This window comes from Marmota flaviventris, chromosome 10, assembly GCF_047511675.1.
Source record: "Marmota flaviventris isolate mMarFla1 chromosome 10, mMarFla1.hap1, whole genome shotgun sequence".
In the NCBI taxonomy this organism is placed as follows: domain Eukaryota; kingdom Metazoa; phylum Chordata; class Mammalia; order Rodentia; family Sciuridae; genus Marmota; species Marmota flaviventris.
Genome location: NC_092507.1, coordinates 41,593,175 through 41,615,102, shown reverse-complemented (window position 1 = coordinate 41,615,102; position 21,928 = coordinate 41,593,175). Strand labels below are relative to the sequence as shown.

The 21,928-nt window shown below is 42.4% G+C and overlaps 1 protein-coding gene across 1 annotated transcript; it reads right to left on the bottom strand.

Annotated features, from left to right (window-relative positions):
• Positions 1–3,329: 3,329 nt before the first annotated feature.
• Positions 3,330–21,712, bottom strand: Shisal2a (shisa like 2A). Its single transcript, XM_027944913.2, has 3 exons — positions 21,481–21,712; positions 14,527–14,666; positions 3,330–3,580 (listed from the first exon to the last, which is right to left on the bottom strand). The coding sequence occupies exons 1-3, from the start codon at positions 21,660–21,662 to the stop codon at positions 3,330–3,332; spliced, it is 573 nt and encodes a 190-aa protein (XP_027800714.2). The 5' UTR covers positions 21,663–21,712.
• Positions 21,713–21,928: the final 216 nt, after the last annotated feature.

The following is a 21,928-nucleotide window of genomic DNA, read 5'->3' as shown; positions in this document are numbered from 1 at the left end:
GGAATATTTGGAGGTGAAATGATTGGATCATCAGAGCTGTGACCAAATTGGTCCATCCTAGTTTGAATAGGCTGACTGGGTATTAACTGTAGCCTGTGGGGCATGGCTGGAGGAGGTGGGCCACTGGGGGTGTGCCTGTAAGGGTGCATCTTCCCCACCACTAGTTCCCCTTGCCTCTCTCTTTCCTGGCTGCCATGAACGGACAGCTCTCCTCTGCTTCGCCCTTCCACCATGATGTCTGCCCCAACTGGGTACCAGAGCAATCCAGTTGCCCCACCATGGTCTAAACCTCTGAAACCATGAGCCAGAATACACTTTTCCACTTCTAAGTTGTTCTTGTTAGGTATTTTGGTCAAACTGAGGAAAAGAGACCATGGTTAACAGTGAAGGCTGGAAACCCTCCTGGCTGGGATGCTTGCTATACAGGGAGTGGAAGGTCCTAATGTTTCCAAATTCCAATCTTCAGTATTCTCTAATTCTTGGTTGAAGTTTCAGACTAAGGCTTCCCTGCATCTGGAGCCCCCTTCCCGGCTAGCCACCTCCACCCTGTGCCCCCTGAGTGTTTGTTCTCAGGCAGTCACACACACGTGTTCTGAACATAACCAAGAAAGCAATTTACAAGAAATAATTGCCGGTCGATGTGTGCCTGGGAGCCGTGGTGAGCTCAGACTATTTCTGTCTGTGCGTCAGCCCACCCAGCTTCCTCCCTGCTCTGCAGCCCTGGGGGAGGGGCTGCTGCCTCCCAGGGTGGGTAGTTTGTTTCTAAAGCAGAACTTAGACAAGTAAACCCCAGTGAGAGCCTGCTCTGAGGATTGATTGAATTCAAAGGAGAGAAGCTGAATTCAGGTTGGGGGTGGGGAGCTTTATGAGGCCTGGGATGTGTAGGTAGCACACACATTCTGTTCTCCACCTGTGCCAATCCTGTACACACATAGGCTCCTGTGGAGAAAATTCTACCACGTCTTCAGGACCCTGCTCTGTGTGAGGTCTTTTTCTGACCTCTGCCCCTTGAAGCTTGTCTTTGTTCTTCAGGGCCAGTTGTGCTCAAAGGGTGGTCCCAGACCAGCAGCAGCAGCAGCATCACATGGAACTTGTTAGAAATGCAGATTCTGGGGACTTATGCCAGTCCTAGCTACTCAGACATTGGGTTGGGAGGAGGAGGGGGGCAGGAACCTGTGTTTTAACAAGTCCTCAGCTCATTCTGAGGCAGCCAGAAGTTTGAGAACCACTGTCCTAGTCTGCACTAGGCTGCTTGAGATTTTAGAATTTACAGGTCCATCTGTGAGCAGCCTAAAGGCAAGAACATTATTGGATTCTTTCTCGTAACTTCCCAGAAGGCCCAGTACTGGAAGTGTTCAGAGGAAAATCAACTTTTACTGATGAGGATACCAAAGAGAGAGATCTGTCCAGTGAAAGTGAACAACCAAGCATCAGTGACTAAACACCCCCAACTGTCACCCACCCCACCATACACAAACACGGACTCTTAGTGCTTTCTACAACAAACAACTTGCAATTCTTGGGCATACTGGGTTCTCAGTATTTTTGAACAGGTTGTACTTTGAGCATAATGTCTTCTGATCCTGTCTCACCTGGAAACTGACTCATCTTTGATGACTCAACTTGGCCATCGATTCTTCCTCGCTTAAAGGGTGTAAAGGGCCATCAGAAAGCCCACTCATTTTTGTATGCCTGTCTTGTCCTCCGTATGAGCCCCTGGAGAGCAGGATTCCCCTCTGTTTCTGTCACTAAAGAACAGACTGCACTGAGTGTACAATTAGTGGACAAATGTGCTGGGTTTCGAGTGCAGAAAATAAAAGAGCACACACATACCAAAAAAATAAAGCAAGACCAGAACCAAGATCCCTTGAACTTCCATCTTAGGGCCCTTCTCTGGGTGGCCCACTCTGCCTTTCTACTCTGTCTTGTGCCTTTGGCTGGCTCAGGACCTATGCACAGATACCTAAGTGTGACTATCTCACTGTTGCCAAATCTAGTAGCAGATCATGTCACTGTCTGAAATGTCAAGAGCTGCTTTCAGTGGCTACTGAGTCCCCCTGATCCTTGCCTTGCATTCCCAAAGCAAAGCCTAAAGCCTTTGCCAAAGTTAGGAGACCAGCTAGGAGACGGGGGTGGCATGAGCCTCCTGCCCTAACATTTCCTCGCTATGAGCCCAATAATAAAAAATGTTAAAAACAAACAAATAATAATAATAATAGCTAACACAGTACTTTTCATTTGTCAACACCTAAGTACTTACATGGACTAAATAATTTTTCCCCCAAGTGCTAGGAAATAGGTATTACTATTTTTCCTGCTTGTTGTGCAGATGAGAGAGCTGGGACACAGAGGTCACCTAGCAGGTAGCAAGGACAGGATTTTAACCAGGCATCTGGCTTCAGAGTTCCTGCCCTTTTTTTTTTAGTTGTAGTTGGACACAATGCCTTTATTTTATTTATTTTTTTATTTTTATGTGGTGCTGAGGATCGAACCTAGCGCCTCACATGTGCTAGGCGAGAGCTCTACCCCTGAGCCACAACCCCAGCCCTCAGAGTCCCTGCTCTTAATGACTATGTTATATTTAAAAACATCCATTTTAGGTGAGGGTTGTGGCTCAGTGGTAGAGCACTTTCCTAATACGTGTGAAGCACTGGGTTCTATCCTCAGCACCACATAAAAATAAATAAATAAATCAGTCCATCTGTAATTTTTTTTTTTTTTTTTTGGTACCAGGGATTGAACCCAGGGGAGATTAACCACTGAGCTATATCTCCAGCCCTTTTTGAGTGACTTCAGGGTGGGGAAGAATCACTGGAAAGGCAGCAATTTCCCTACTCTTTCAATGCTGATCCCCTTCCCAGGGGCTTTATTTTTTTTCTTAATATTTATGTTTTAGATGTAGATGGACACAACACAATGCCTTTATTTTTATGTGAATCTGAGGATTGAACTCGGTCCCGCCCACACTAGGCGAGTGCTCTACCGCTGAGCCACAATCTCAGCCCCCCAAGGGCTTTTAAATACACTTATTTTGGGACCAGGTAATTGGGTAAAAGTTTTCTGACTCCCCATCAAAAGAGGGACTCTCTGAGCCTCCATAGTCTCCAGACTTTTCCGTGACTTATGGAGTTGTTACTGACCATTTTTTTCCAGGACTTGTAGTTGGTCAGGCAGAGCAGAATAGCTGGGTCCGCAGAAGGACCTGGGTACCTTGCTGAGAAGTCTTTATTTATTTCACCAGACTCCAAAGTCCCTTTGAACATTCATATTTCTACCTTTCACTGAAAAGAAACTCCAGAAGGGATGATGTAGAAACATTTATTGGGTGTTTATGGATCTGGCCCACATGGGTCAGGGGTAGGGACAGTTGCCTCCTCAGGGCTGCCTGGAATGTCACTGGCAGTCACTGTGGCCATGAAGCAGTGCTGGAGGAGGTGTTTTGAGTCTGAAGCCTGCCTCTCGTTGTTTTCCAATCGTGGGTTCAAGAAGGGGTAACTCTGCCCAGGAAGACTCCCTCCTGGCACCTCCATCCTGATTCCTGTGTTAGTACCTTGGCAGTCAGGAGGCACCTCCTCGGGACCTGAAAAACAGCAAGCTGAGGCTACTTGCTCCCACAGCTCCTTCTCCCCGACCAGAATCACACTCAGCTGGCTTCTCCAAGTGCTTACCTTGGGTGATGCATTGTGTTCAGTCTTAGTTGCATCATTCACTTAACAAATACTTATTAACAAGATACCACATCATGCACTAGAAGCTGTTGATGCTTCTCATGTGCTTACAGTTGAGTGGGGGAGACAGACAATAAATAACTGTTATATGAAGATTTGACCTTCACCATAACCCCTTGAGTCAGGTACTATTAAAAATCCATTTTATAGATGAGAACACAGATTTGCTACCCAGCTAACACACACAAAGTTTTGAAAACATATTGTTCTCTGTTATAAGAACAGATTCAATGATTCTCTTCATCTACTGCCTCATTCTCTTTATTCTTCTTACATTTGAGTTTGAAAGGAAGCTCATTTAGCCTTATTATTCCTCCACTCCTCTTCATGATGTTTTCTGTCCCCCAAACACCTTAAAACTCTTTTGCTACTACATCCCAGAGTCATGTCTCCATTATTATCTCCATTGATTTAACTGGAGCATTTGACAAAACTGAGAATTCCCACTTTTTTTTTTCTATAAAAAGGTATATTAAGTGTTTACGGCAAAAATTCGAGTCATCTCTCACACCTTCTCCCTCAAGCCCTTCACAATGCCAAGCAGTTCATCAGTCCTGCTCATTCCACCTAATCACCAGCTGCCCATTTCTCTCCATCCTCAAGGCCACCATCTTAGGTCAGGCTTTCATTTTCTTCCGTCCAGACCATTGGAATGGCCTCTAGTTGTGCTCCTTCTGGTCCATCGTCCACGCCGTAACACAGAGATCTTTCTTATCAAGTGATTCCATGGACTGTCCTTTCTCAAAAGCCTCCGATGTCTTCCTACTACCTGTGATCCCTGAGGCAGCAGTTGAGGCTCTTCGTGGACTGGGCCATCTCTCCTCTTCAGTTTCCTCACTCTTACTTTTCCCTCAAGAACTCTAAAGCTTTGCCACACCAACCTTCTCTTGGTTTTCTCTCTCTCTCTCTCTGTCTTTTTTATATCAGGGATTGAACCCAGGGGCACTTAACCACATCCTCAATCCTTTTTATTTTTTTATTTTGAGACAGGGTCTTGCTAAATTGCTTAGGCCCTCTCTAAATTGCTGAGGCTGGCTTTGAATTTATGATCCTCGTGCCCCAGCCTCCTGAATTGCTAGGATTACAGGTGTGGGCCATGGTTCTCTAAATGGTCCATTTCTTCAAATTTCTGAGTTTTTGTGTTGTTTTGTCTGCCTATGCCTAGAATGATATTTTTATACCTTCTCTGCCTAGCAAATTCCTGTGCTTTAAGACATTTATGGAGGATATCCAGGAAGAATGTTGCCTCTGTAACAAAGGGAAGAATGAATTTGAAGAAAGAAGTATAGTTGGGGGTTGGCTATCCAATATCCTTTTGATTTCTTCCCAATTATATTTGGGCTGGATTAGCCCCATCCCAGCTTCAGGAGTGGGACCTGGCTGACTTGAGCCAATAAGGCAATCCTATTCCTTTGCCACCTGAATGGGCAATCAACAAATCTGGGTGTAGTGATTGATTTAAATGTGGGCACATGATCTTAGGTTGTTCAGAGTAGAGTTAATTTTTTTTTTTTCTTGTTGTTTGAAGAAACCTAGCATCCTCTTTCTCCTAATAGCTTGATGGGAACAAAAAGCATATAGTCCCAGGGACTGCTGGCAGCCAGTTTACTACCATGAGAAAAGTCAGACTGAGGAGAATCCAGCACAAGATGGATGCAGAAGTGATTCTCAGAGAATCTGAGAGAGTAGAGCCACAGGCCAGGGAATGTGGACTTCAAAATCATGCCTAAAGCCAATCTCATTTTTGGACTTCTTACCTATGGAATCAATGAGTTTCTTTTGTTGTTGTTGTTGTTTTGTTTTGAACTTTTTCTTTTGGGGGGCGCTGGAACTGGGGATCAAACCCAAGGCCTTGCACATGTTAGGCAAGTGCTCTACTACTGAGTTACATCATCAGTCCCCTGAAATTTCTATCTTAAAATAATTTGAGACTCACAAGAAATTTTTTAAAAATAGTACAAAAATGCAGTATGCCCTTCATATAGTGTTCCTCAATGATAACATCTTATATAACCAGAAAGAATGTATTTTCTTAACTAGGAGACTGATATTGATATAGTATGATTAACTAGACTACAAATCTTTTTTTTTTTTTAAGAGAGAGACAGTGAGTGAGAGAGAGAGAGAGAGAGAGAGAGAGAGAGAAAGAGAGAGAGAGAGAATTTTAATATTTATTTTTTAGTTTTTGGCGGACACCACATCTTTGTATGTGGTGCTGAGGATTGAACCCGGGCCGCACGCATGCCAGGCAAGTGCTACCGCTTGAGCCACATCCCCATCCCTAGACTACAAATCTTAATGATTTTTATCATTCATTATCATATGCATTATTTTTTATGTGCATTTGATCCTGTGTATAGATTTTTTTTTGTGCTAGGAATTGAATCCAGGGCCTCAGGAGTACTGGGCAAGTACTGTACTACTGAGCTACATTTCCAACTCCTATGTACAGATTTATATAACTACTGCCACCACAATCAAAATAAATAAATTTTCCATCGCCATAAAGAAACTTCCTCACACTACTGCTTTAGAGCCAGACTTTTCCAATAAATCCAACTTCGGGTAACCATTAATACATTATGACTATAATTTTGTCATTTTTCAAGGGTTATATAAATGGAATTATATTCTATTCAACCCTTTTAAAAATATTGTTATTTTTAAAAAATTACATATGTGTGTATACATACACACACACACACATATATATATATTAGTTGTCAATGGACTTTGTTTTATTTATTTATTTATATGTGGTGCTGGTAATCAAACTCAGGGCCTCACACATGCCAGGCAAGAGCTCTATCACTGAGCCCCAACTCCAGCCCCTCAACCTTCTATTGATTTATTTTTATTTTTATTTTTGCAGTGCTAGGATTAAATCCTGGGCCTTGTGTAGGCTAAGCAAGTGCTCTATCACTCAGCCACATCCCCAGACTACTCAGCCTACTTTTAAAATAGGACTTTTTTTTTTTTCACTTAGCCTAATAGCTTTGTGGTTTATCCAAGTCATTACATATATTGCGAGGACATTGGTACTGGGGATTGAACCCAGGGATGCTTAACCACCTAGCCACATCCCCAGACCTTTTTAAAAAATATTTTTATTTAGAGACAGGATCTCACTAAGTTGCTTAGGACCTTGCTAGGTTGCTAAGGCTGGCTTCAAATCTGAGATCCTCCTTCCTCAGCCTCCTGAGCTGCAGAGAATACAGGCATATACCATAGCATCTGGCTTACAGCCTTTGATTTTTGACCTAGTAAATTGATTTTGGACTTCTAATCACCAGACATGTGAGAGAATAAATTTCTATAGTTTTAGGTTATCAAGTTTGTGATGATGTGTTATAACAGCCATAAGAAACTAATACATAAGAAGATTTAAAAAAAAATGTTTAACATTACGAGAAACACCAAAAAGTGTCCCCCCAAATGGCTGTACCACTTTACATCCCCCCACAGCAGTGTATGAGATCCAGTTCCACATAAGAACATTAGATGGAGGGCATATTGCATCTTTGTACTATTTTTTAAAAATTTCCTCACTTGGTACTTAGTGTTTCTTCTTTAGTATTCTAATAGGTGTGTAATGATATCTCATTTGCTTATTTTTCATTTCCTTAGTGGCTAATGAAGTTGAATATATTTTCATGTGTTTATTTGCCATCAGTATATCCTCTTTTATGAAGTGTCTGTTCAAGTTTTTGACTAGTTTTCCAATGGGATTGTATGTCTTTCTTTTCTTTTTTTGTGACAGGTTCTCACTGTGTTGGCCAGGGTGGTCTCAAATTCCTGGGCTCAAGTGATCCTTCCACCTTAGCCTCCTGTAGGTAAGACTATAGGCATGTGTCACTATGCTGTCTGTATGTTTTCATAATGTTGAGTTGAGAGTATTCTTTAGACATTCTGAATAAAAGTTCTTGGTCAGATATAGGACTATATTTCCCATTCTGAGACTTGCCTTTTTATTCTTTTTTGTTTGTTTATTTTTGGTGCTGGGAATTGAACTCAGGTTCTTACACATGCTAAGCAACATGCTCAATCACTGATCTACATCCCCAGCTCTTTTTACATATTTTGAGACAAGTCTCGATAAGTTGCCCAGGCTGATCTTGCACTTGAGATCTTCCTACCTCAGTCTCCTGGGTAACTGGGATTACAGGTATGCACCACCATGTCCTACTATCTTTATTTTTGAGTCAACATTTGTCTCTCTATGTCTTCTCCCATGGATTCCAGCTCTTTTCTCCATTCCCTCACAAAAGATTTGCTTCTCCTGTCCCGAAAGAGCCTTGCAAAGATCTATGGTCCAAGTATGAGCCTTGAGTCTCTTCTGTTCAAGACCAAATATCCTCAACTCTTCACCTTATTCTTGCATGACCTGGTTCCCAGACCTGAGCTGCTCACCTGTCTCTGATCACCTTCTGATTGGTCAAAGTCCCTCTTAAATTGCAGAGCTGTGAGCAGCTGGCTTTCAGGACTCTGGAGAATTCCTTGAACTTCCAGGAGTTACAAGATGTTGGTTCAAGTCCTCATTTTGATATTAAATCACAGTAGTACTTTATGCCTACTTCTTTTCCTCTCTAGATCTCAGGTACCATTTCATAAGTAGAGTAGAAAGTAGGTCTGGTCTCAATTTATTCTTTTCTTTTTTTTAACTCCAAGTTTTAAAGGGTTCTATCTACATAATAGACTATATTTATTAAGTACTATTTTTTTCCCATTTTGTATTGGTCAAAGAGCTCTGGTAAACAGGAAAGAACGCGTATTACCACCTCCTCCCCAACTGATCTGATTCTAGCTGAAAGCAAAACAAAGAAACTTGGTCCCAGTAAAACCTTTGGACTATTGGACATTGCTCAACAATCCCCACTGCTGTATTTGCAGACCTTCAGATGATTAGAATCCAAAGTTGGGAACCTACTGAGTAGATGATAAAAAGCTGCCTTTGAGATGTGATGACTGGTGTGTTTTATCCAATTGGAAGTAGAGGAGGATCATTACACCTTTTCTTCCAGACCCTGTACTTCTGCTGTGGCCTGAGATTCCCTCACCGTTTTTTGGCAACCACATCACACTTCTAGCTTTTACAGAGCTTGTGGACCCACCACGTCTTTTTTTCATGATTTTTTTCCAGATCCTAAGGCCTCCTTTACATCTGTATCCTAGGGTCCCTAATTCCACAATCACAGCCTTCCAGAGAAATCAGTGGAATAGGCCATTGGATCTCACACAGTCCTGCCCCTTCCTTTAGCTAATATGTAATAGCAGTTATTAAAATCCCACAATGGTGCCTAAAACCTGGGTTGGGGTGTGAGGTCCTATCTTTGAAAAGCTGCTATTTGTTTTTTTCCCCCCTAAGCTAAAAGGTACTTTGGAGAGAAGGAAGCCTATAAGCAAAAATACCAAGTTCTATATTGAGGTTATGATAAGATGATTCATGTTTCCTACCAAGTCCTGGATCTAAGATTTGCTTACCAATTTTGCTGGATTCCAAATCTTGCACTCTTTCCACAGAGCAAAAATACCCCTAGTGTAGGTTCTGTGCTGGGTCTTAAGGATACAAATGCATATAAGATGTGGTTCCTCTCTGTGAGAGGAGACCAACATATAAAAATCTAGGTGCCTAATAATTAAAATGAGAGCTACTCTGGCTGATCAGTGGGAGGCCAGAGCACACATTTAGTGTGGCTGAGGCCCTGGGCTTCAAAGTGGAGAGGGCTTCTAATTGTTAAAATTTGTTTGAAATGAAGTCGGTATCATATAAGCATTATCTCTACTTTGGCAACCACTTTCTTAGTAGGTATTGTACACATTTTATAAAGTAAATTGAATTCTAGAGAAAAGAACCTCATTTAAGACTTCACAATGAGCTTATCAAAGTCAAGATTAGAGCCAGGTTTTCTAGAGCACAGGGCTTCACCTTCCTAACTTTCTCTAAGGACCTCCGTGGCTAGCCCCCCATTGCCTGAGGTCCTCAATCCTAAACTTGAGACTAGCCTGTGATTAGCCTGGAAGGAAGTTCTCAGGTTCTTTTCTTGCTCAGAGATAAGTCAAGACTAACTTATCATTGACACCTGTGAACCAAATATATGGAATGAAAGTCTGTAAAGGACAAAGTTCTGATGGATGTAAAGGAGATGCCTGTAAACTGTCTCAGAAGCAAGAGGGACATGAGGCTCCTGAGTTGATGCTTTGGGTGCAGGGAAAGGAGAGACCCACAACAGTGAGAGAAGAACCAAGAACTGAGGAATATGTGACTAAATGAACTGATGAAGAATAATTATGGGATTTTAAAATGATACTTTGAAGTACTTCTAATTCCTTATTATTTTGCTTTATGGATTTAAGAAATCTTTTCTCTTAAGCTATCTATAGCTTACTTTTATTTGGTAAAATAAACTTTTATGAATAAAGATGAAACTATTACATTTTCTGTCTATATGACTCTCTAAAATTTGGAATCAAATATGTGGTTCAGAGATATCACCTCTCCACACATAAGTGTAGTTAATTAAAAAGCAGTGAGGGGCTGGGGCTATAGTTCAGTGGCAAAGCACTTGCTTGCCTAGCATGTGTGAGGCACTTGGTTTGATCCTCAGTACCACCTTAAAAAAAAAATAAAATAAAGGCATTCTGTCCATCTACAACTATAAAAAAAATTAAAATAAATAAATAAAAAGCAGTGAGATCTGGAATTAAGCTCTGGCCTGGGAAGCAAGGCTTGGCCACCAACTGGCCTGGTGACCTTGGGCACATGATTGCCCCTCTCTGAACCTTAGCTTCCTTGTCTGTACAGTGAGAACATCACATTTGACTTCCAGGAGCCATCTGAATTTTGGTCAATGGGAATGGCTTGTTAATGACTTCCTTATCAATACATTTCAGAGGAGGATGAAAACAGAACTCTTGTCTTCAACTTCTTTTCTGATTTTTTTTTGGGGGGGTGTACCAAGGATTGAACTCAGGGGCACTCGACCACTGAGCCATATCCCCAGCCATATTTTGTATTTTATTTAGAGAGAGGGTCTCACTGAGTTGCTTAGTGCCTCTCTTTTGCTGCAGCTGGCTTTGAACTTGTGATCCTCCTGCCTCAGCCTCCTGAGCTACTGGGATTATAGGCATGTGCCACCATGCCTAGCCGGATTTTTTTTTCCCTCATTAAATGTACCTAGGTTGGAATATCACCTCTATACTCAATTCATTCACCTCATTTTGCAAAACAGTCAATAAATACCCATCAGAGTAGTTGAGTAGGTTAAATGGGACAGTGTGTTCAAAATTCTCAGCAGGGCCTTGTTCACCCTTCCAATCTAGCTAGTTCCTCATCATGTACTAGAGTGAGAATGTTATAGTCTCCATAGCATCCCAAGTTTGGGGGATGGGATAGGGGTGGGAATGATGGGACAGAATACCTGGGCAGGGAAGGAGCCTGTGTCAGAAACTGCTTTTCTGTGTCCACTGAGCCATTGCCTAGGCACTCCCCTCCTAACCCTTGCCTCCTCTCTCAGAAATAAGGACCCCAAGGAACAGTGCAATGATCTATGCTCTACTAGTCTAAGAGATTTCAGTTGACATTCCAACTATATAAGCTCATTAGCTGTATGAACTTAGTCATTTCCCTGCTGTGCTTTGGTTTTCTCTGCTGAAAGGGGGGCTATGATCTCTCTATATGTCCTACTGAAGAGCAAGACAGCAAACATAAGTGAAAATCTGTAAAGGTAGAGCCCTGGTGAACATAAAGTCATAGGCCTATAAACTCAGATGCTGGAGGGAACCAAGCCTCCTTCCTGGGTTGATACTTTGATTGCAGAGGAAAGGAGAGGAACACACGGTAAGGAAGGAAGAACTAATAGCTGAGTTTGAGCAAAAGACAGAGAAATCTATCATTCGGTAAAAGGTCAGGAAATACAGTTTACATCTTAAAAATAAGAAACAAAAGAGCAAGAGTTATTATGCTGTTCCAAACCCTAGAAACTAAATAATCTGGCTGGTGGCACAAAGTGAAAATCGGGAGCTTGGTTTCTATTCTCAGGGCCAAGGTGGAATTATTGTATCCCCCTTAGCCAGAAAGGCTGCCAGGCGGATGAGCAGTATGATGGGGTAGGGCAAGGTGAGTAGGGTGGAGCATCCACAGTCCTGGCCTGTGAGACGGAAAAACCAGAACTTTGGAGGCAGAAAGGTACACGTTTGAATTCCAGCTCCACAATTCACAAACCTTGGGCAAGTCATCTAATCTCCCTGAAAACTGTTTTTCACATCTGTGAAGGGTGATAACAATACCTGTCTCACCAGAGTAGTTAGGAGGATTAGATAAAATAGTGCATGTAAAGTTTCAAACAGTGTCTGTCACTGTCAAGGGACTTTCTTTTTGCAGCAATCAGGAAACTTTGAGTTGACTTTGAGTCTCAGTTTCATATATGTAAAATGAAAGTAGTAATCAGATCTATACCCTACTCAGTTATTATGAAGAGCAAACAAGATAATGTATCTAGAGCTGGTTCATTCCTTTTAATGACTGTATCATATTTTATTATTCCACTATATCACAGTCTACTTATCCATTCTCTTCAGGTGAGCATTTAGTTTATTTCCATTATGACAGACTGTCATGAAAACTACTTTATAAGTCCTCTCCTGAAGCAACTATTTCTCTAAGACAGATAATCAGAAGTAAAATTGCTGAGTTATAGGGTATATATATTCCATATTGCCAAATTGCTCTACAAAGTAGTTGTACGAATTTAGGTAGCACTTCAACACTGGGCTTAGAGGACTTTACCTTCCCTCTGACCCTGTGGTACTGGGGATTGTACTGAGGGTGCTCTACCCATGAGCTAAACCCCCAGTTCTTTTCATTTTTTTGAGACAGGGTCTCACTAAGTAGCTGAGGTTGGCCTTGAACTTGTGTTCCTCCCACTTCAACTTCCTGATTAGGTGGGATTATAGGCAAATGCCACCACACCTGGCTTGAAGGCCATTTTAAAAAGAGAAATCATCAACAAAAAATTTTTTAAATGGCTCTAAACAGACTGCAAAGAGGACAATTGTTTACAGTGTGAGAGTTGAAACACAAAGTGTTGCTCTTGTTCGACGTTAACTGGGAACATGTGCACCTTAAATTTTTTGCCACTCTACACATGTCCATATTTGCAAATGACCTCAGAAGGAACTTAAGTATTGACTTAGAGTTTACAAATATATTTTAGCAAGTAGACAAGTTCACAATGAGGATCCACTGTAGTGTGAGTGCATAAGGATGTTCATGTTTATATATAAATTGGTATATAAGTATGTGTGTGTGTCTATGCAGTCCATTACTTTAAACAAATTTATATATGCTGTGTTTATGTTATTCATATTTGATGTAGGCAAATTTGACAATTTGTCCTTGTATTCAGGATTTTTTCCTAGTCAGCTGACACTACCTCTCAATAATTCCTGACTCCAAAGGGAGCAGATAAATCCTTCTGCTCTTGACAGTCACCCCTCCTACTTTTTGGTGCTCAGCCACAGCAGGATAATTCAGGCAAGTAGGCATCAGGATCTGGGAAGGGTTCTTGTGTTATTGCTTATTGCCTATTTATTGTTAAATTACAAAAATCTTTTAAAAATAATCTTTTACAAATAAGGACATTCAGCTCTATCCTGTTTTCTTCAGAGTCTCAGCTACTACCACCCTGCCCTTTCTACTTATCTTATCTGTTTTTTTTTTTTTTTTTTTTTGGTGGTGCTGGGGATTGAACCCAGCATTCGAGGCAAGTGCCGTATCAACAGCTGAGCTATATCCCCAGCCCCCTCCCTGTTTTTTTTTTTTTTGTTGTTGTTGTTGTTGTTGTTTTTGGTCACTCTTTCTTCTGTTGCTTAAATTCCTCTCCCATCCTACTTGGCTTATTTCCCATGATGTCCCTGTCACTGCAAAGGTTATCGCTCAGTCCTGCCCACATCTTTACCCATGATTTATCTATCCTGGGATAACTTCTCCTCTACTTTGCCTAACCAATTTCTTCACTAACTTAACATTAATTTAAATTGTTAACTTTGGTACCAAACAATTTTATGCTTAGTTTTATACTTGCACAGACCCTGTGTGGTGGGCAGAAGATTTGAGGTGGAAAGTCATGGGATGGCTTTCAGCATGCCATTTGTCAACTATGACACCTTGAGCAAGTCACCAAACCTCTCTCAGCCTTGATTTTCTCATTTGTAAAATGGAGATAATAATACCTATTTTGAATGTTGTCTACTAAATTATACTGAAAGATATTTTGCTAATAGGAACTTTTTCTTTCATAGTTCCTTTCAGGGAGTTCTAAAAATATGTGCAAAAAAGCACACTTTTTTTTTTTTTTTTTTTTTTTTTGGTCCCTAAGAGGTTCTTGATGGCCTATGCTAATGAAAAATAATTTTTTAAAAGTCCTGTTTTGAGTTTCTGACTACATTGTGAGTTTGGGGAGCAGCATTTTTTACATTAATTCTGTTTTGTTTGGAATAATATTAAGATCCATTTGTATTCCCTTAGGGCTAGAATTAAAACATTGTTTTAGAAAATCCACCACAAGAATTGACCTCTTTGACAAATGGAGTGGTGATTACATTAAATGACTCTGATAAACACTGAACACATGGAGAATTCAGGATGGAAATGTTCAGATCATGAACCTCCTGAGAAATGTGCTGCTGCTTCTGAATATTCCAGGAACACTCAGGAGGCAAATGTTCCAAACATCAATTCTAATAATCTACCCTGTGGAAAGATGCCAGCTTGCTGGATACAAGGACACCTCTTCCTTACCTTTCATCTGTAAGCTTAAACCTGGGTCCAATTTTATGTGAGGCTTTGAGCTGATGAACAGGTAACAAAGCACACAGGCAGTGATAATGAAGGCCAGGAGGACCACAGCTGCTATGGAGAGGCCCACGAGAGCGCCAACACTGGGGAGAGAAGACCACACGGGGGGCTGAGTGTCAGGGGGCTTGGGAGACACCATGTTATAGCAGCATGGAATCAGTTTTGACTTTGGTTCTGTCCATACCTGTCTTGATCAGAGTTTCTGTGCATAAGCATAGGTGAGCATCAACTATATGCCACATACTATATGCCACAACTATATGCCATGTACTCACCACATACATAACATGACATGGCTCACTGTCTCCATGTAACTGGGACTTAGTATGTGCTCCTTTTTCCTCCTCTCCTTTCCTCCTTGCTTTTCTTAACCTGCTCCTGTCCCAAGGAATTGGAAATGGTCTTAAAGGCCCCTGCCCCCCAAAAGCAAGACACATGGTAGGTCTTACTTAAAAACAAGCTGTCCTTCCAGCCTCAAGGTAATTTCTGACCCATGCTCCATGGTCCTTCTGTTCACATCAGTGTCAACTCCACATCTAAAATACCTCCCACTCTTGGTACCCTCACCCTCCTACCTTGATGCCTCTGCCCAAATCAGACCTTGGTCATGAAGGGAAAAAAATGTGTTTCCCTCACTTATTACTCAATTCACTTCTGATGCCAGTTATGTGGGTCTCCCCCACCACACACACAAAGCAATTCTCTAGTGGACACCAGCTGGTTATCCTATTATTTAACCCAATAAACTTAAGATAGTGTTGGATCCCATAAGACTGTCCCCTACTTCAGATGCCAATTACAAGGTTGTCACCTATACTTCTGACGCACCAGCTATAAATTAGTGTGCCTATGATCCCCTTCCTTGGATTTGACTAATTTGCTAGGAAGGCTCATAGAACTCAGGGAAAACTGAGTTTCCCAGCTTATTAATGAATGGCCCAATGGAAGAAATATGTAGAACAAAATATGGATGGTTGCTGAGAAGCTTCCATGTTTTCTCTGAGAGCACAGCCCTTTAGAGACTTTGAACCTTGTCCTTTTTTTTTTTTTTTTTGCTGTTTGTTGTTTTTATGGAGGTTTCATTACATAGGCATGATTGATTACGCCATTGGCCATAGGTGACAACTCAACCTTCAGCCCATCTCCCTCCCTAGAGGATGGGTTGGGGGTAGAGTGGGGTTGTAAGTTCCAGCACTTTGATCACATGGGTGGTTCCCCTGGCAACCAGCCCCCACCTGGAGCTCTCCAGGAGCCCACTAAGGGTTGCCTCATTAGAACAAAAGGTGTTTCTATCACCCTTTGGGGGCTCTGTGTCAGGAACTGAAGGACAGACTATTAGAACAAAAGTTTCTCCTAGCACCCTTGTCTATAAGGGTTTTAGGAGCTCTGTCTCAGGAACTTAGTGCAAAGACCATGGATTTTTTTCTTTTTCTATATCATAATATATCTGGTCTCTAGAAAACTGGCTTATTTAGGGCTCACTGTCTTTCTTTCCTATTTCACAAGCCCATTTCTCATCTCCCCACATTGGAATCTTACCTATTCTGGAAACTCCTTCTCAAATGTTCTATTCTCTCCTTTTTTTAAAAAATATTTTTTTTAGTTATACATGGGCACAATATCTTTATTTTGTTTATTTATTTTTATGTGGTGCTGAGGATCGAACCCAGGGTCTCACGTGTGGGAGGCGAGCGCTCTACCACTGAACCACAATCTCAGCTCAAATTTTCTATTCCCAATGCTTTCCTTGGTCATCCTTCTCTCCCCATCCTGCCCACATGCCAGATTAACCCATTCAGGATACTTTCCTCAGGGCTGTTAACACTTCCCTCCTGGTTAGGAGGCTGGTATGGTAAGGAAAGAACAAAGGACTTTGGAACAAGACCAACCCATGTTAGGGCCCAGCTGGAAACCCTTTGAGCTCTTGCTGGGTTATCATGCACTCTTTATTTGTTTTTCTTTCTTTCTTAAAGTGCCTTGCTGCAGTTATTCAACTTTTTGCTTATTTATTTTTTCTTTCTTAAGGATTCTTGCTATGTTGCCCGAGCTGGTCTCAAACTCCTGGGTTCAAGTGTTCCTCCTACCTTAGCTTCTCAAGTGCTGGGACTACAGTCATATGCCACGATGTGCTTTATTTATTTATTTATTCATACCAGGGATTGAACACAGGGGCACTTAACCACCAAGCCACATCCCCAGTCCTTTTTATTTTTTTATTTTGAGACAGGGTCTTGCTAAGTTGCTTAGGGCTTCGCAAAGTCGCTGAGGCAAGCGTTGAACTTGCCGTCCTCCTGTCTCAGTTTCCCAAGCAGCTGGGATTACAGGTGTGTACCACCACGCACACCTGTAAGTCAGACTGAGCCTGACTTATTTAACCTTCTGAACCTCAGCTTTCTTGTCTGAAGAATGAGAGTGACCAAAACTTAGCACAGGCAGTAGTAAGAATGAATGACACTGACACATTCTTAACACATAGTAGGTATTCCACATATTCTTCACATGTCCCCTGAAGGCAGAGTCAGACCACATTTTGTCAGCTTTGTCCTCCCCTTGTATTGGGTTTGGCGCATGGTAGGCAGTTGGCAAATATTGTTGAGTACCTACTAGGTGTCAAGCACTGTGGGATGCTCTCTAATAGGAAGGGATAGGGAGATGGGCTTTGATGTTCCTGACTACCACTTCTTCTCTAGTTTTCTTGTCCATCTCCTCCTCTGACTCTAGTCCCAGACTCCTGCCCTTGCCATTTCTGCAGGATTTCCCTCCCAGTTATTTGATAGTCAATTTCCATTGAAAAGTACCTTAGAGAAAGACACGGTGATGTGCACTGTTAGTTTCAGCTACCTGGGAATCTGAAGAAGCAAGATTATTTGAGTCCAGGAGTTGAGAGCTAGCTTGAAACATAGCGAGACCCCATCTCTTAAGAAACAAAACCAAACAAAAAATACCACCTTAGATCTTTGAAGAGTCTACTTTTATATGGCTAAATAAGCTATTGGACACCCTTGCAATGGAATTGTATAGAACGATTAAGACACATTTTCAAATAATATGTAAGACTATGGATAAATTCTTATGAGACAATGTTAAGTGAAATATCAAGACACACTACTAAATATATAGTATAACCCCAACTTAATTAAATAAACACAAATATATGCATAACTATACATATATAACAGTGGATGGAAATGCACTAAACTGCTAAACAGCTGTCTCTGGGTATAATGCAGGCTGTGGATCTCCTGTCTGTGTCCTCTTGGGTCTTAGAGTTGTAGAATATTTTGTCCAGAGTTAACTGTCAGCATCTATATCTCTTTGCCTGAGGGCTTTCTTGGATCCACAACAGGCTCTGTCTATACACTGGGCAGTTCAGAATGGGATAATTAATGTGTTCCATCCCCTTACCAGCCCACAACCAGTGACTAATTGAAAGCTATATATAAATCCCAGCTTCCTGGCCCTTTTGGGGATAACTGAGAGTTGCACATCCTACACTGGCTGGAAGAGTTTAAGCTCTAATTATCTTGGTGTAAATTGCTTTGTAACAGGCCCATTGCTGACTTCTTCTCTTCTCCACCCTTTACCAGTAGTTTTTGAGATCACTTTCCATATAAACAACATTGAACTTCTGGGTGAATCCACATTAAGACTGAATTACCCATGATTTCTTTCTCTTTTCATTTCTGGTCCTTTTCATATTTTTCACATTGAATGTGTAGTGATTTCTAGTTTTTATCAGGATCTTAAACATTTTCTCATTTGAAATACACTTAATGTTCAAAGGGCTATTATCTGGTAGACCTGTGCTCATATAGGGACCTCATCCTTTGTGAGGGACATCTATGGGCAGCTAGATGAAAATAGGCCTCTAAAAGGGGCCCCTTGGGGAATGGGTGAGAGAAGTGAGGGATGTGTCCCAGACTAGAGGCCAGTCAGAGAGCAGGCACTGTCCCTGAAAGGCACTCTTTGTTGGTCTGTCTGGGGATAGACCCCAGTGACAGAACAGGGAACTCCAGGGGAAGCTCCAAGAGGGAAAACCAGGTTTTAGTATAAAATGAGCTTTAAATAATCAGAGTTGTTTCGTGGTGATGTTGCCCGAGGAAGTGGTGAGCTCCTTATCTTGGGAGAGACTTACACAAATCACCTGGTTGAGTATACCCTTCAATGACATCAGAGTCCTGCCCCGTGTGGAAATTGGATTAGAAAACTAGGGTTTTGAGCTTTGTAGATTTCATTGTTCTGACTCAAATACCCTACTGTGACCACTAAGAAAGAACTGGAGGGGAAGCCTAATAAACAAGTGCTTTGGAGTCAGCTGGTTCTAAGCTTGAATCCTAGTTCTGCAGCATATAACCTGAAAAACTACTTTACACTTGTGATCTTCCTTTGTAAAGGTTCTCATCTCACTGGGTGTCCAAAGGATGCAATGAGATGCATCATTGCCTGATCACCAACTCTGCCCTGCAGCAAGGCTATTGCCTTTTGGCTTGCATCTTAGTAAAAAGAAGCAGATGGAGGATGTTTGGCAATAGCTACTTCCCAGGGCATCTTTGCTTCCTGAGCCATGTTTCTCTTTTAAAGATGGCAATTCTCCTTGAGCACTGTCTCTCTAAGGAAATGACACTTACCTGGAGATTTTTGTGTTTGTAAGAACCAGTTTTCATGAAAAGGGCCAAATGGAATTCAGAGCAAAACAAGATTTCTACCCTGCAGTTAGAAGCATGCCAGAAATGCTATTTCAGGATCTGGGGCACACTGATCATGCTGTCCATCTACAACTACAAAAAAAAAAAAAAAAGTGAATTGTCAAATTCACTCAAATTGTCCTCAAGATGTCTTAAGGACCCTCAGGACTCTTCCTCCACTTTGCAATTGTCTGTGATGTTTATAAACCATGCTTGAGCCCAGGAATAAGTGCCCTATTCACAGGATACTTTCAGCTGCCCTTGGGGTCACACTGACGTGGGATGTGACCTCAGAGATCACTCCTTCCAAACCTCTTCTAAAGCACTGTCTGAGCCACTGAAGTGCTCCCTGGGGAGAGGGTTTCCCAGGCAACGGAAGGGACCACAAGAGGTGTGTAGGAGAGGGGGTGACAAAAGAAGGAAAGGGTGAGTGTTGAGGGGGTTACTCATCTCTCTATTTCCAAGGGCCAGGACAGTGCTCAGAAGACAGAAGTTCAGTGAGTGTTTTTCAAGTGATCTGAGTCTGTCAGGTTATAAGAGGGTCAGGCTAGGTGTAGACTTAGGGGGGAAGGGGAGGGGCAGGGCAGGCAAGACTGATTTTTCAGCTCTGCCCTTCTCACTGGAGCACAACCAGATAGTAACTTAACCTCTCTCAAGTCTTCTTATCTGTAAAACAGAGAGAAAATGGTTGTTCCAGGGTTGTGACTACATGAAAGCATCTAACCCTTGGATTGTCCTAGGTAATGTTCTTTAAATCTCAGTCTGCTATGATATTGCTAGAAGATCTTTGACAATTCACTTTTTTTTTGTAGTTGTAGATGGACAGCATGCCTTTATTTTATTTGTTTATTTTTATGTGGTGCTAAGGATTGAACCCAGTGCCTCAGATGTGGTAGGGAAGTACTCTGCCATTGAACTACAGCCTCAGCCTGACAATTCACTTTGTTTTTAAGTATTTTTTTTAGTTGTTGATGTGATGGACCTTTTTATTTTATTTGCTTATTTATATGTGGTGCTGGCACTCAAACACAGTGCCTCACATGTACATGGCAAGTCCTCACTGTTGAGCTACAACTCCAGGCCCCCCCACCCCCCCCCGCCACCCCCCCCCACCCCCACCCCCCCCCCCCGACAATTCACTTTTATACTCTGAGCTTCACTTTCCATGGAAAGGGAACTCTCTTCTCTTGAGTACCTACTGTATGCCCCGGTCACTTTCACATGTATTATTTTACTTAGTCCTTACAATAATTCCACAAGACATGTATTATTATCACCAATTGGAAAATGAGGAAAGAGTCCAAGAGATTAAACAACTTTCCCAATCCATATATAGAATAATTATTAAACCAAGGCTTGGACCAGATTCTGGAGCAGTCCCAAAGCTCCTCACTTTCTCTGTACTTCAAAGGTAGACCAGCACCAGCTCATTTCAGCTCCCAGTTCAGGGCTAAATACACAGTGGGCCTTCATCAAATACTTCCCTTTTTTCTTATTCAGTAAGGAGTAGGTGAAAGAATAAGTATAAAAGGGAAGGAAAGGGTTGAGGCAGGAGTGGGAGTGTAGCATCAGGTGACCATTAAGATTTGAGGTTGAGGTTTCCATGTAGGTCTAGAACATATTTGGAGCCAGGATGTGGGAGAAGAGCTGAGGTGGACTGCACCCAGCCTTGAGGAGGCAGTTAGGGCTGGAGAGAAGATAAGGACTGGGATCAATATTGGGGAGCGGGTAGAATCAGGGATGAGGTTGGTGTTGACATCAGGAAGAGGACTCTGGCAGGCATTTGGATGAGGATTGGGGTGGAGTATGGGTTCCTGTGGATGTTTGAAGATGGAAGTTTGCTGTTAAAGTAAGGATTGGTATGTGATTTGGGGTTGGATTGAAGGTGATGGTAGAATGGAGTCTGAAATGAGAACTGGGTGAGGGTTGGTGGATAGAGTTGGGGTGACGTTCAAGAACACTTCTCAGCAATGGCTAGGGTAAGGATGAGGGAACTGAGCTGAGATGGGGTTTCAGGGGGAGGTTGAGTTGGTGATAGGGTGGGAATAGGGTCAGCACTGAGCTTGAAGACTAAGGATGGGATGGGGGTTGGTGCAATCTTTAGGTGGACATTAGATGAAGGTTGAATCTTAGCTAGCGCATGAGCTGAGGGTAGGGCTAGAGGGCTAGACCCTAGTGGGGTTCGAGGTGGGGTTAGGGCCAGGGCCGGTACCTGAGCCACCACATGTAGCTGTGCTCGTAGGGGAAGAAGCTGTGCGGGTCGTCGCAGCAGTACTTGTGGTCGCGGAAGCCACAGCAGAAGACAGCGGCCGCCTCGCCCCCTGGCCGTGGGCAGCTGAAGCCGTGCACTACCTCCTGCTCCGCGCTCACGTAGCTCGTGCAAGCGCCGGTCATTGCGCCCCTCGCCCGGCCCGCCCTTTCGGCCACCAGACGGCTGGCGAGACAAGGGCCGGTGGAACGAAAGACTGGTGAAGACCGAGCCTAAGAAAGACTGAGAGATTAGCAGAGGTAAGGAGAGAGAGGAGAGAGAGGAGAGAGAGGAGAGAGAGAGAGAGAGAGAGAGAGAGAGAGAGAGAGAGAGAGAGAGAGAGAGAGAGAGAGAGAGAGAGAGAGAGAGAGAGAGAGAGAGAGAGAGAGAGAGAGAGAGAGAGAGAGAAGCG

Excerpts from the sequence above, each read along its gene's own strand:
- Shisal2a (XM_027944913.2), bottom strand. The coding sequence starts at position 21,662 with ATGACCGGCGCTTGCACGAGCTACGTGAGCGCGGAGCAGGAGGTAGTG. Across the intron at positions 14,667-21,480 it reads AGCTACATGTGGTGGCTCAG|TGTTGGCGCTCTCGTGGGCC; the intron begins GTACCGGCCCTG and ends TTCTCTCCCCAG. Across the intron at positions 3,581-14,526 it reads TTTAAGCTTACAGATGAAAG|GTCCCGAGGAGGTGCCTCCT; the intron begins GTAAGGAAGAGG and ends GCTGTTTTTCAG.